General features: G+C 41.4%; 1 protein-coding gene across 1 annotated transcript in view; it reads left to right on the forward strand.

The window, feature by feature from the left end:
• Positions 1-15356, forward strand: part of nhsl2 (NHS-like 2) — a gene marked incomplete at its 5' end in the record, with an annotated part of 163476 nt that overhangs the window by 124578 nt on the left and 23542 nt on the right. Inside the window, one exon of the mRNA XM_080486685.1 lies at positions 9868-10010. Within this exon, the coding sequence (XP_080342811.1) occupies positions 9868-10010 (143 nt within the window). The remainder of the gene's footprint in view (positions 1-9867; positions 10011-15356) is intronic.

Here is a 15356-nt window from a genome sequence, read left to right on the forward strand (position 1 = left end):
TCAAAAATAAAAATGCCTTATTTATTTCAAAAAGGACCCAATGAGAGTTTTCTACCCTTCCCGTGGAGTTACAATGAAAAGCGTAAATAATCTTGCATTACTGACAAAGATCAGAGCTACATCTGTGCCGGTACAAAAGGGGGCCCAATAATTGGATCAGTACTCTCCTCGTGGTTTCCTCATAACCAACTTAAACTAGGCTACTAAACCACCGAGTGTCTCCTAGTAGGTCACAACCGTCCTCGTACGTCGTCCTCACACCCACACCAACAAACACCAGCCTCCTATTCCTCACTAATGGATTGATCAATTGTGCATGCTAAGTCACGGGGGCAAAGACGTGGCATGAATATTGGTGCAGCCCCCCCCCCCCCGCACACACACACACACACACACACACACACACACACACACACACACACACACACACACACACACACACACACACACACACACGGTGGAATGCACATGAAGTACAAAAACAAACAAGCACTCTGGCTCTGCTGAATGAAGAGTATTGTTAATTTCCATCTTTCTCCCCCTTCGTCTTCGTGGCGGGGAGAAGAAAGGGTGACCCAAATTTGACACGACCGGGTGCTATTGTCGAGGATGGGTGAGCCGCTCCATGAATGGGTGCACTGTATGCAGAGATGCCGATTTGTTCATGTAAACAATGGGAAGGAGGAGGGGGGGTCACAAAAAGTTCTATAATCTGAAAAAATTATTTACAATTATGAAAATAACACAGTAAAACTCACTTGTCCACTTCCATATACACATTAACACTAGAAAGGCACACACACACACACACACACACACACACACACACACACACACACACACACACACACACACAATATACAGGTTAGTGATGCATGAGCGCTCGGCTGGCTTGTCTGGACACACAAAAGGGGGCTGGGTAGGCTGTCCTGAAATGCTCACTGTGTGTGTGTGTGTGTGTGCGTGCGTGCGCGCGTGCGTGTGTGTGTGTGTGAGAGTGGGAGTGATACCTTTACACCCCGAACACGAGCAGCATACATCCTCCCCTGCTGTATTTTCCCACCATTCCCCTGCAGTCATTTATCCATGCTGCTCAGTGGAGACTGACTGACTGACTGAATCATGGATCTACACTGTTTACCTTCCATCTCCTGAGCTGTTTCCTTCCCTGAACTCGTCTTCTGCTGGTCAGTGCTTCCATCACAGTGGCTATTTTCATGCTTCCACTCGCTGTTTCCTTCACACTGACGCTGCAGCAGCTGAAGAGGCAGGAAACGCATCCAGATCCTTAATGTGACTAAAAGCTGCAACATTGCTGAGTCAAAACACTCTGCTGGTGAGTTTATTTCTGAACTTCTGAGGGAGCCACTCATTGCATACCATCTTTAAACATGGTACCAAAGCTGTTGAGTCGGCCGAGTCAGTTCCAGTCGGACTGCAGGAACAAGTGAGTGATGCTTTTGAATGTGAGATTAATCAGAAACATGGTGGATCCTATTTTTACGTTTTCTGTACTCGAGCAGCTCTGCCAGCATCTCCCTCCCTGTGTGAGTTGTAGACAGATTGAGCCTGGTTTATGTGCCATCTCCTGTGAATTCCCTTCCTCTTCCTCCTCCTCCTCTGCTTTTCTATTAACTCATCATGCTTTGACTCCTCTTCTTATTTCTCTCCCCTTTTCTTCTCATGTATATACTTTTTTCTTTTTCTGAAACCTTCGTCGATATTTATCGTTCATTTGTCTCTTTTTGTCATGTTTTTTCATATTTCTCTGCAGGTTTTCCTAATTTTATTTCCCTTCGAGGTCTTTTTTCATGTACTTTTCTTCATCCTGTTGAGCTTCATCCCCCCCATATGTGTCACCGTCCTTTCCTCTTTTTTTAGCTGTATTTGCTTCTCCATCACTCCTGGTCTTCTTCCTTCTTTCTTCCTCTCCCTCATCATGCAGTTCACTGGACTCTTGCTGACGCCTCATTTCTCCGGGCCTGTGTGTGTGTGTGTGTGTGTGTGTGTGTGTGTGTGTGTGTGTGTGTGTGTGTGTGTGTGTGTGTGTGTGTGTGTGTGTGTGTGTGTGTGTGTGTGTGTGTGGGTGTGTGCGCGTGCGTGCGTGCGTGCGTGTGTGTGTGTGTTAGTTTGATGGATGCAAACAGCCAGTGTCTCCGTAAAACAAGATTGAAAAGTCGAACAGCTTCCAAAGGAATCTGAAAAAGAGCAAATAAACAAGCAAACTTTAAAATGCTATTTTCAGTTTTGGTAATATTGTGCAAGTCTGATTTTAAGCAGAAATTTACCTTTAGAGGGAAACAACTGTGGTTAAAAAAAGGCAATTTAAAAAATACATTAACTGGTGATTTTCATGCTGTTTCAGGTAAAAGTACTTTGTTGAGGGATAAAGTGAGTTTTTAAAGTAAAATTATCGAGTGATTGTAAATACATTTTGATACCTTTACTCAACGTAGGGATAGTTAATAGCAGCGTGTTTAATTAAAGTGTGAATCTTTTCACTTCTGGACAGAATATAGAAAAATTATAAAAAATCATTATTATTATATGAAATTACTCAAAATTGCTATTACTAGTATTATCTGGTAAAAACTTTTATGGAATGCATGTATATTGAACAAAATTAGAGATGCATGATTAATAATTTTCGATAAATCAACTACAGTAATGTTAATAGATCCTTGTGGTAGATGTGCTTGGTTACAATTTGGCCTCACCAGTAGTGAAGATGAATTTTTTCTGATCAAAGTTTATGATTCCTGGTTTATATCTTCAAATGTTCAAGCATTTTTTTAAAACAGAAACTGAAAAGAGTTTTTAGTTAGTAAACAGGAGTGTAGTGACAAAATAACTCAGACAGCTTGGTTTAACGCTCAGAGTTTGGTAAGTAGATTGAGACAACAGCTCTCCAACTGTGTAAATGAATGTCATAGTGAATATTCAGTTATTAGCATGTCACTGCTACAGCTTTACAGAAAGGGCTTAAATTATAGATACTCATTTTGTTTGATTGTGTTTTAACAGCCTCTTTAAGTAATAGTTAGTTCAGGTGTCTGCAACCTGCGGCTCTGCAGCTACATGTGGCTCTTTGGCCCTTCTGTAGTGGCTCCATCAAGCTTTCACTAAATTATACTTAATTAAACATTTAATCTTGTTTTCATTTCATTTATGCAGACAAAGACATTTTCAGAAGGACTTTTAACTCTGGGCTGAAAAGGGCTTTTGAAAAAAGCACAACTAAAATGGCTAAAATGAATTTAAAAGAAAAAAGATAAAACCACAAGAAATGGGAAAAAGAAACCATAAAAAACATGATGAGGATTTCTAAATGAAAAAAAAAAGCTTAAAACAGAGGAAAAACACATAAAACTGCTTAAGAGTCAAAATAGTTAAAACAGCTAAAATGATAAAACAAAACTAATAAAAAGGCTGAAAAAATTTCTTTAAAAGGTTGAAACAGCTAAACTTGTACAAAAACAGCTGAAAATGTTGAAATTTTATAATTGCAGCATAAAACACAGTCTATGCTGCAATATCAAAATTCTATATGAAACTTTAAGAGCTTTGTTTTGCAGCTCAAGTTAAATTTGATCTGGTGGAAAGTGACTAAAAGGGACTCTTTTGGTCATAAAGGTTTCAGACCCCTGAGCCAGACGTTCTATCAATAAAGAACTGAAGGAACTATAGTACAGACTATACCGATAAAGAACTGATGGAATAACTTGATATTGTGCTTTTCAAGGAAAATCCGTTGCATCTCGGTTTAGCGGATTTTGGTTGATGCTTATTGGGATTAATGGACAAAGCCTCGCTCCGAGCTCTATGTGTGAAAGGTGGCCAGAGTTTGCGATGGTAGCCTAAGGCTCACACCTTGTGAGCAGCCCTCCAAACCTCTGCCCTGCCTGTCCCCAACCACCTAAACAGCCATGAATCATGAATTGATTCTTTTTCATTCTTTCGTCCTCAACACTATAATTCCTTAATACATATGTAAAAGACAATACAAGTGGAAAAGGTTCGGAAAAGGTCACCTGGGGACACAAAGACCAGCAGCCGACGTGACGTAATCCTCACCTTGTTGCCGCAGTTTCTCATCCTCAATGGCGTCTCCTCACATGTCTGCTGTATAACGTCTACCGTCTGTGAGGGTAGAACATATTTTCAGCCACAGCTGAATAACCTTCACAGTGCACGGTGTCGGAGCTGAACGCTACGTCACCCTAATCCACGGTGAAGCTTGTCAAAGTTCTGCCTTGTGGAAAGGCCGTCCTGTTTCCTCTCAAGTATAAAGGCGCAATTGCTCTACAATGAGCAAGATCATATGAATGTTTTTACTCTTTTTTACTCTCGTTCTGGCGCTTTCTCACATCGCAGATGTCAACAGAAATGATTCTAAGTGCCATTAAAAACGTAAAAAAAAAACAACAACCTGTGGGTGGGTGGACTGCCTACCCTGTTACAAAAACACATCATTATCTCTTTGTGTTTTCAGCCTGTGCTGCCTTATATTAATTCACTACTCTGTTTTCCAGACTGCAAAACTCTCCCACGTTGCCTGTACCCGCTTGAATCTGACACCTGCCAAACTTTAAGCGAACTCCTCGCATGCCTGAACGAGTTGAGCAGACGTTTGGGCCGCGGAGCAGCCATAAGTCACCGCCGCTTCACCACATGTGCTCTGCAGAAAGTCTGTTTTTCAACCGGCTCAGGAAAAGTGTTTCCCCACGTTTTCCAGGGACTGAGAATGATGCGGCTGTTCCACAACAGTCAACATCTTTCATTTCTCCTGAGATGAAGGAACATCTGTTAGAACTTTGTCCATCTGATGTTGGTGCTAAACTGTGGGCTCCACTCGCTTCAGAATTTAAACTAAATATGTTGACATCAACGGATTAGATGACGGTTATCATGTGAGGTGGACTCTGGTGAGACATTCTAAGTAAAAGTCATCACTGAGGAGATTTCCTGTTCATTTTGAGCAGCTGTATCTTTTATGAATGTGTATATGTCGGATGTAAACCTCAGAATTCCCTCTTTTTCTCCACATTGTGAAGAAAACAGTTGTTTTTACGTCGAAATACGGGAAGCTGTAGTTACCAGAGCACTGCTGGAAAATTATGGTATAAATGTATTGATACTGTTAGAACTGTTACTTCTACAAGTAAAAACTTCATTCTATATTTTACTGTAAATATACCTGTAGAAACCATAAAAAATTACTTGAAAATTGACAAGAAATTACAGTATAGAATATAGTTTGTGCCATGACATATTAAAGTTGCTCTGCAAGACTCGACATGGGAAACCCTCTAATACCTTGTCAATACCTTTCTGAAGGAAATTCATCATACACTCATACAAAAACGTATTTCAAGAATTTAAATTTCGTGAACGATACCTGGGATTGCTGACATCTCTGTTTGACAACATTTAAGACTATTTTTGTGGCTTGAAGACTCTTTCTTTGAGAAACTCAGTTTTTTTTCTCGGCCTGAATCGGTCAAATGTTGATATATCCTCTGGAGCTGCCACAACACCCTCTTTCATATCCCAGAATCCCTTGCGGCAGGTTTCTGAAAATGACGTCAGTTTGCAAAACATAAAAACAGTTTGATGTTTGTTTGTAAATATATTGTCTTCTGTGTGATCAATTTAGGAAACTCCAGGTTAGAATTTAATGGATTGAGTGGAGATACTCTTGTTTTGTTGTGTGGGTTGTGACAGTAAATCAATTTCAATGTGCATAGAAAGCTTGTTTTTACCTTAATCTTAATCTTTCAATTGTTTTTGAAGCGTAACACAGAGATAATTCACCTTAAACAAGTTGATCCATGATATTTGGATAAAACCAGCAGCTGATTTTGAAACAGAGAGATGGAGTTCGTTCAGTAGGGTTGTGGTTGGCACTCTTGCCTCAGAATTTTCTTACTTCATCTCCCAAAACATTTGTGACCGTAAATTTCCTGTGTGTTATTAACAGACGTATAACAAGCCTCCTGTCAGTTAGAGCTCCCCTCAACCCAACGCTGCATAAAGTCTGTATGAATGAATGAACTGATGGGACTTTATCTCCACCTGCAACCTGAACCAGTGTTTTCATCCAACTTCTATCACTTCTTCATCCAAGTTAAAGTCAGGAAGAGATGGAAGTGATCATGCATTTGGATTGTGAAGAGATTTCAATGTACCATCAAAAGCTGAGGACGGAGCAGAATGAGTTGCAGATGTGGAACAACCAGGAATGAAACATGATGAGGTTGTGCATTTAAAATGATATCACGTTAATAATTCAATAAGTTGCCCATAGGGTAATTAAATATTTGAGCCAAAATCAAAATAACATTTTCGGAATAATGTTTCGTTGTTATTGATTATTTTTTTTAAGATAAGATATCCCTTTATTTATCTCGCATGTGGAGAAATTTGCAATTTTTTTGAAGTGGTATCAAAAATATCCTTTGAAAATCTATTAACTGCAACCAATAATGTAAATACAAGCTTTGAAATAGAAGCTTTTTATGCAGTTTTTGGGCCTGCTTATTAAAAATAGAATAATGGATCTCTTAATCATCATATTTATTCATTAAAGATACATATTCTACACCACTCACTCTTTTTTATTACTATTTGATCACATCATTTGCACAATACAATCTTACATTAAATCCATTTAAAATGTGCAAAATGATTCCGTTATTCGAAGATATATTGGTCATTATTTATTTTTATCAACCTTTATTTAACCAGGTTGGTCCCATTGAGATTAAGAACCTCTTTTCCAAGGGAGACCTGGCCAAGACAGGCAGCAGTAAAAACACAAAGTTACAGACACAAATACAAAGAGACACAGAAGTACAATTTACAAAAGCACAGCACCGTGGATTAAAATAGAGCCATCTACGAGTCATAAAAGTTGTCAGATGTTCAGACAGCTGAGCTAAAACATCAACATCTTATAGAGTCCGCGTCAAAGTCTTTCATTTTAGATTTAAAAACATTTAAGGACACCAGCTCCTTGAGCTTTAAGTCGTTATGCAACAGATTCCAGGCCGAAGGTGCAGAATACCCAAAAGCCCTTTTCCCATTTTCAGTCCGACCATTTGGGACAGAGAGCATAAAAAGGTCCTGGGACGCAAAGAATACTGTTCGGTACTTCTCTGCATGATAAAAACACATAAATAACAGGGAAGCAGACCAAGCATTGCCTTATAAAAAAAGAGTACCAGTGCAGGAGCCTACGGGTTGCCAAAGCGGGCCATCCAACCCATTGCTACAGGATATACTATATGTCTGAGTACATCATACATATCAATTAGTAATATCTTTTTTTATTTCGAGTTATGTTTAACAGTTCAGAGTAATAATGGTTTAGTAGAGTAGTTCTCAAAGTTTTCACAGTATCATTATGGCTGACCTGAGCACACGGCAGCGGAGGTTTACTTTATTTAACTATGAACAGTTTACAAAGGAAGCACGTTTACTCTCATTATGAGGATTATTTATTGATAATTGCTGCCAACCACAGCCACACTGTGCGAAGCGGTAACATTACAACAGGCGCTTCATCTCCAGCCTCTGTTACTCTTCTCACACAGTGTAACTAATCAAGTATTTGCACACTCACTGGACGAACCGGATGTCGCTGGCTGATATTGAGACCGATATAAAAGAATGACGACACTAATTCTAAATATGAATTTCCTATGTTTTATATTTTCGACACTTGATCTTTGCCAAAATGCTGAGAAGCAATCGGTCTATATTTTTCATTCTATGTTTTGTATGAGTTTTACAATTTAATTAATATTTTTAAGATCCATTTTATTTAAAAAATGTTTATCACTTGCACCTACGTACCACTAGAGGGAGCTCACGAACCGCTCGTAGCATATGTACTGCAGTTTGAGAATCACAGTTCTATAGGCACTATGGGACGTATAGTATTGGAAAGAGTTTCTTCTTTCCTTAATTGATGAAGTTGTACGAGAACGTCCATTGGCTATAAAAGTTGTCTGAAGCATACGACGACACAGGAGTAGCTGGTCCCTGAGTTTAATGGGCACTTCTGCAAAAACACCTTCGGCCTTGTTTTTGTTTCTGCATTTAGGAGTCAGTTAGCAGACCTGAGAGATCATTTTTGTCCTATCATCCGCACTGCGCGGCGTTTGAAGAGCCTTAAAACGGCATTGTTTTGAAAACGGGTTGCAGAGTAAAGAAATTTGAGAACACCACCTCGCCGTTGACGTGTGGATGGGCAAGACGCACATTAGCTGAAAACAATGATGTCATCGCCCCGCCTCTCGACCCGATAACCCCACGATGTCCTTTCACAGCGATGGCGGACTACCTGCTCCAGGTCGAGCTGCTGAAGCTACTGATGCTCGTCGCTTTAATAAGGCAAGATTTGTCAATTTATCCATTTTTACATGCTCCTGGTCTTCCTCTCCATTTTTGGTGTATTTCTGTGGCAGAGTTACAGCGCCACCTATAAGCCTGGCATGTGTACTACATTGTTTTGAATCATATTCATAGTGCCGTGTTGTCGGGATACTTTTTAAGAACGACGGGGAGAAAAGGGATGGTTTAGTCTGGTGTGGACGGGGCCACAGGTGAGATGAGAGGTTGCAGCAGATGAGAGCGATAAAACGTAGCAAGGCCGCGAAGCGAGTTTATTGGTAAACACTGAAATAAGAAGAGCCAGTGAAGCGAGGACAGTGCGGTGGTAAAATGTCTGCGCTGGTTGTTTTCCTGCAGCCTTTTGCATTAACTGCCAGTGTGGCGGCAGGTTTGCCTCATACCAACATGACAATACTCAAATTCTTATGAGGGGATTTTGTTGAATAACCAGATTTAGTTTAAATCGGATGTTTTGGGATTGAGGAATCTTGATAAAGTCCATACATCCATGCAGATTCCACACATGGTGCTCATCACTACACCTTCATGTCACCCAAACTTGAAATACACAATGTATCTATCTGTTCCCTTTTAATCACTGCACAAGGCAAATCTACCTGTTTGCACCCTCTCTGAAAGTACCTATGTATTTGTGTGGAAATAGAAGCTGCTGCATGTCGCACCCGGACACCAACGACAGGCGGGGAATTCGTGTGTGTTGGATGAGGTGCAACTGTTGTCACCCGCCATCTGCTGTTTCAGGGCAACAACGCGCCACCAGTAAAGAATCCATATTCCATATTCAACTCGAAACTCTTCACCTCAGTGACACAGCTGGCTCAGCGACGCTGTGTGTGTGTGTGTGTGTGTGTGTGTGTGTGTGTGTGTGTGTGTGTGTGTGTGTGTGTGTGTGTGTGTGTGTGTGTGTGTGTGTGTGTGTGTGTGTGTGAGCCAGCTTAGTGGAAAGTGGGGGGAAAATAGGTTGGGGGTGTGTTTTGGGGGTTAGGGATTGGCTCAGGGGTTGTGACGGGGAGTGTGTGGTGGGTGTGGGTAAAGGCGGGGGAGGTGGGGGTTAGGAATCTGTTTACAATGGCCTGAGGGAGAGCCATCTAAGCTGCCGGACAAGGAAAAACAGTCAGATGTCGATATAAATGCCGTGTGAGACGGACACAGAAGTAGAGAAAGAGTCACATGCCAGAGGATGAAAGGAAAGAAAGGGCCGGTGCTCGCCAGAGGATTAAACGCAGACTGAGGGAGTCCTTGAATGTTCCTCGGCTGAAGTTGCAGCAGGAGTCACGGGAGAAAAACAGTGTGATGCACTCTCAGCCAAGCACATAGGATATCTGCTGCTGTGTGAGTTTGGTGTTTCACTTCTGCACTGCAAGAAAGCAAACTTGCTCCTGCTTGTGTGGTTGCATGGAAATGTTATGCCGCATGCTTCATGCGGGCTTTTGTGGTTTGTGTGCGCAGAGTTTGAAGATCAACTGTACGACACCAAGCTGACCGGTCAGACTTTCCGACATTCGTCCTCCCAGAGCTCCGACGACACGTCCACCTCGCTCAGCCGATCGCCCATCTCCATCAACAACAAGAGGCCTGACTTCATCTTCCTGGTAAACACACACACACACACACACACACACACACACACACACACACACACACACACACACACACACACACACACACACACACAGAATTAAGCAATCTGACTTGAAATCATGTCTTCACCATGAATTTGATATTTCAGTAAAGTAGTGAAAAAATATTCCCCATAATGCATGTGTGTTCACAAAAAAACATTCCAAACAATGTATGTAAAACACACTTTTCTCTAACCTCAATCTGGCGGTCTTTAATATGGGAGATTACCGCCCCCCCCCCCCCCCCCCCCCCCCCCCCGATAGAGATTAAACCACCCTGCACTTCCTCCTCACTTCGTCGCATCTCATTTTATAATTTTAAATTAGTAAAAGTTCACTTTTATAATTTCTTCTAAAAAACTGAAAGAACAAGGTATGTTTATTAAAGTTCTGCCCCTGAATCTCGAGTCTTTTCCTGCTTTTTACTCACAGTTGGTCTGACACTGACCCCAGCTCCAGATAACACTAACCCTCGCCCAAACACAAAAGATCCACAACACAGGGAGTTAAAACTATTACTGGCACAACCCTAATCTCCATCCAATTCTCCATGATGTGTGTAAACAGATGGAGGTCGCCACAACAGTAAAAAAAAATCCTGTCCCACACGGAATCAGAATCTGAAATAACTTTATTTATCCCCAAGAGGCAATTACGTAAATCACACGCCCTTATTTACACTTATTTGATCATGAGGCTTCAGCACAATATATATTCATGTAAATGATCTCTTGGAGTAAACAAAACTTCAAGCACACAAAAACAAGAAACGATTTTTTTGTTTGATTTTTACAAATGCCCTCATCTTGCGTTTCCTCTGTCCTTTAAAACATTATAACCACTCTGTCCACTGTTTTCTCATTTTTCAGCCTTATTTTTACCAAATGTCGTTGTTTTAATATAAATGGCCTTGAGTCACTTTGCTTTGTTTTATTGTCTGCAGAGTAAAGCTATCGATAAAACCTTAATCCATTAAAGTGCCATATCTAACAACAGGGGCTGTTTATATGTCTTACGATTATAAAGCAGGACTATATAAGTACAATGGAAAGAAAATGCTGAGTCCATGAGGAAACTCATGCAGAATCTAAACTATAAACTATTCTTGCGGATTATGCAGAGAGCAGTTGGTTAACAGATGCAGATGCAAAACTCTCGACAAGCCAGAGAAAAAAGATTTAACTCCGTCAATATCATATTTGTTGCTTCAAATTTCAATTTGATAAATACGCGCCAATCAAAATGAGAGTTGCTGCCAAAACCAAAATTAATTACTATTTTGATCATTTTTATACGTTTAGAAAGGTGAAAAATGATAAGTTGCATTGGAAACAAAAGCGTAAGTGATGTATAATGAGTCTAGGTAAACTGCAGCAGGTGTGTTGTTGATTTAGTTCATTTAGTTGCTCAAAGGGAGAAGGGGGCGGAGCTTCCAGGGTTGGACTCTCATTGGCCAACTGATCAGTGTGAAAAGTTGCCAACCAAATTGTATATTGCGTAGATTTATTCTGCCCTTGATTTCACTGTGAGGATATTAAAGCTTTTCCCACTGTAAAAACTGAAATCAAAGTTCTATTATGTGATGCGACAACAATGGAACTGGTCTGATCTAAAATTAACTCGACTATATTGTGTTTGGTACTTTTTGAAACCTCCACTTCTTTAGTGTGATATTTTCCCCTTGCACGTCCTGATGTTTGCGATTGGATTTCTAGAACAAAAAGAGGAAATGTTCTTTAGGCCGACCAAGATGCTAAAGCAGAGTTTGATTCTCTGGATGCGGCCGAGGCTCACAGAGTGATATCTGTGCTCTCTGATTGGCTGTTGTGCTTAATTCATGTTTATTAGCATTTTCTCATTCACTGTGGGAGTGTTGTAGTCGTCTTTCAGTCTGCGACACGCTGCAATTATTCTCTCAAACGACTATTTCAGTGTCGCCCAAAGTTTCACAGCTCGAAGACGTGTTGTGACAAAACACCTCATTGGCTTTTTATGTCACCGCCTTTTTTTCCACGGAGCCGAAAACCATTGTGCAGCACATCCCGCCCCCTCATTCGGATCTGTCACCATTACTCATCATCCGTTTCACATTCCCAGTGTTTTTTTGGGTGTTTTTTTAATAAACAAATGACAAATGTTTATCTTTCAGATGGAAATGTCTCTAACAAAATGAAAACATCAGGTTCATCGGTCTTATTTGACAGCCGGAGGATTTAAGAGTACAAGTGCTGTAGGATCTCAAAGACTCACAATCAGCTCTGTTTTCTCTCACTTGCTCCTCTGATGCTAATAGGTCTCAGGCCATTTCCCCGATCTGGGTGGTAATGGCAGCTAGACAGACTCCCACTGCGAGTTCTACTGCGGGATCACTGTACATTTCCTGCATGTTGACGGAGAGTTCCTTAATGCCTTCCTCTCAGTTTGGGCTAATTTCTATTATAATGTGAAAGTTTCCCACGAGAGAGCATCTTGTCTAGTAGCTTGTCTCTCACTGCATTGCAGCAGCAGCCCTCCAGCACTCTCTCTCTCTCTCGCTCTCTCTCTCTCTCTCTCTCTCTCTCTCTCTCTCTCTCTCACTGCCTTGCTTAAGGGTTTTTCCCGGAGACGTAGTTGATTTCTTACATCTAATAGCAGGCAGTGGACAGATGCCACTTCCCTCCCAGCTGGGATTAAACTCTCCTGCTGCCACCGAGGCCCGGACTAAGGCATGGAGCTTTACGATTCACAACGACACGGCAAACCAGATCACAATACAAATTTCATTCTTTTTACTTCTGGATCTTTTCTCTCACCCAAAACCTTCAAAAATACAAATTTACCACTCAAAGACATTAATTCTCAGTTTTTAAGCAACATGACAGGTGAACATTAGATTATAAACCTTCATGTTTTACCACTGATGTTTCCTTACACTTAAACTGGATGCATCTCTGCTGGTAAATGTCGCTGGATTAAACTCCAATGAAATCGAGTTTCTTTCTGTGTAAATTTTGGTCTGATAATAGCAACTTAAAAAGCAACATGTGCATGAAATCAATGAGATTATTCTTGCCAATACTGTTCGTAAATGTGATGGTTTTGAATCAGATGGTGCACTTTGTGATGTTTTTTTTGTTGCAAGTTTTATCAAAGTTGCACTAATCAAAGTTTTAAAATAAACAAGGGTAGAGTTAGTTTTTAGACTCTTCTGCAGTGTCCCACACATTTCCTGTGAACTCATTGTTTTGTCATCAGATGTGCATCTTTCACGCATCAGTCTCGCCTCATCAGCTACGTTTCCTGCAGCAGGAGAAGCTGAATTCACCAATTACCCACAATACACATCTGCCGAACATCAAACAATGTTTTAGCATCCTTCAGATCATTGTGGCGTTCAGAGGGTCTTTAGCCCGTCTGTTTTGCATAAAAAAGAGTTTTTTATTTAGTGAAATTTATTTTATTTTATTATCATACAAATTTTCTCAAAAGGACTGTTTTTGTCTTCTTGGTCAAAAGAAAAAATACTGCTAAAAACTAAACTCAAGAAAACAAAGCTAAAAAGGAAGAACACACAATTTCAGTTGAAATGGCTAAAACGGATCAAATGGCTACAAATAATAAAATATCTGAAATAATCGTTTTGTAAGCTCCATTTTTTTATCGAGAAATTTGAAAAAAAACTGATGAAAAAAATTGAAAAAGTCACCTGAAATAGAAACATCCGAGGACATGGTAGCGGACAAAACAGAGCAAAAAGTTAAGTTAAGTTTGGCCTAACGTTAGAAATAAATGCCTGTGTTTTACTGTAAATATTAGAAATGCTGAAGCTCATAAACATCGGGTGAAATGACTTCTTGCGAAGTCAAATAGGGACGCAATGATACTGATACCAGTAAAACTCCAATATCACCCGGCGAGTATCATATGATGTCATCCGTCAGCACCATGGAGACGAGAGGAAAAACGATGTCCGCTGTTTGCAGATTATTTAATATTAATGAGAATAACAAAAGTAAGAGCAACTGTAAATCTTCTGTCCAAATATCAACAGAAGGAGAAAGATAGTTGGTACAAAACCACCAACTTAATCACCAGAGACATTTGGACGGGCAGCGTTAGCCTGATGTCGCTTATTAGTGGAAGTGCTCAGTCGATCAGAAGAATTTTACTCTGAGCCATGCTGCATACTTCATGCTGCATGCTACATGCTGCATACTTCATGCTACATGCTTGAGCGTGTTGGAGGTGTATGTAGCCGAGGAGGTTCATGACAACGCAACGTAGCAGAGGCAGTTTATGCCAATGCAACGTAGTGGAGGAGGTTTGTGGCAATACAACGTAGCGGAGACGGTTCGTGCCAACGCAACATAGCGGAGGAGGTTCGTGGCAACGCAACGTAGCAGAGGCAGTTTGTGGCAAGGCAACATAGCGGAGGCGGTTTGTAGCAACGCAACGTAGCGGAGACGGTTTGTTGCAATGCAACACATCGGAGGCGGTTTGTGGCAACGCAACACAGCGGAGGCAGTTTGCGGCAACGTAGCGGAGACGGTTTGTGGCAATGCATCATAGCTGAGGCGGTTCATGGCAACGCAACATAACGGAGAAGGTTCGTGGCAACGCAACGTAGCAGAGGCAGTTTGTGGCAAGGCAACGTAGCGGAGACGGTTTGTATCAATGCAACATAGCTGAGGCAGTTCGTGGCAACGCAACGTAGCAGAGGCAGTTTGTGGCAACGCAACGCAGCGGAGACGGTTCGTGGCAATGCAGCGTAGCAGAGGCGGTTCGTGGAAACGTAAAGCAACGGAGGCGGTTCGCGGCAACGCATAGCCTTTGTGTATCGTTTCCGTATAGAATATGTGATGGCACAGCATTTGGACGAAAAGTCGACTCCACTCACCACCATTCTCCACTCAATTCTGTCCCATCTGGAGGGCAGGAACACCTACACCAGAGTCCTCTTCCTTGACTTCAGCTCTGCCTTTAATACTATCATTCCACAACAGCTTGTGGAGAAGCTGAAGTCACTGAATATGGACACTAGCATCTGCAACTGGGTCCTCAGCTTCCTCACGCAACGGCAGCAGACAGTCAAAATGGGGAGAAGAACATCAAGCTCCATCACTGTAAACACAGGATCCCCCCAAGGCTGCGTGTTGAGTCCCTTGCTCTTCAGTCTCGTCACCCATGACTGTACTGCTTCCCATAACTCTATTCAGGTCATCAAGTATGCAGACGACACAACAGTTGTGGGACTCATCAGCGACGAGGATGAGGCTCCATACAGAAGGGAGGTGGAGCGGCTGATATCTTGGTGCAGGTCTCACAACCTCGTCCTTA

Source organism: Lipophrys pholis, assembly GCF_963383615.2.
Source record: "Lipophrys pholis genome assembly, chromosome: 18".
Classification (NCBI taxonomy): domain Eukaryota; kingdom Metazoa; phylum Chordata; class Actinopteri; order Blenniiformes; family Blenniidae; genus Lipophrys; species Lipophrys pholis.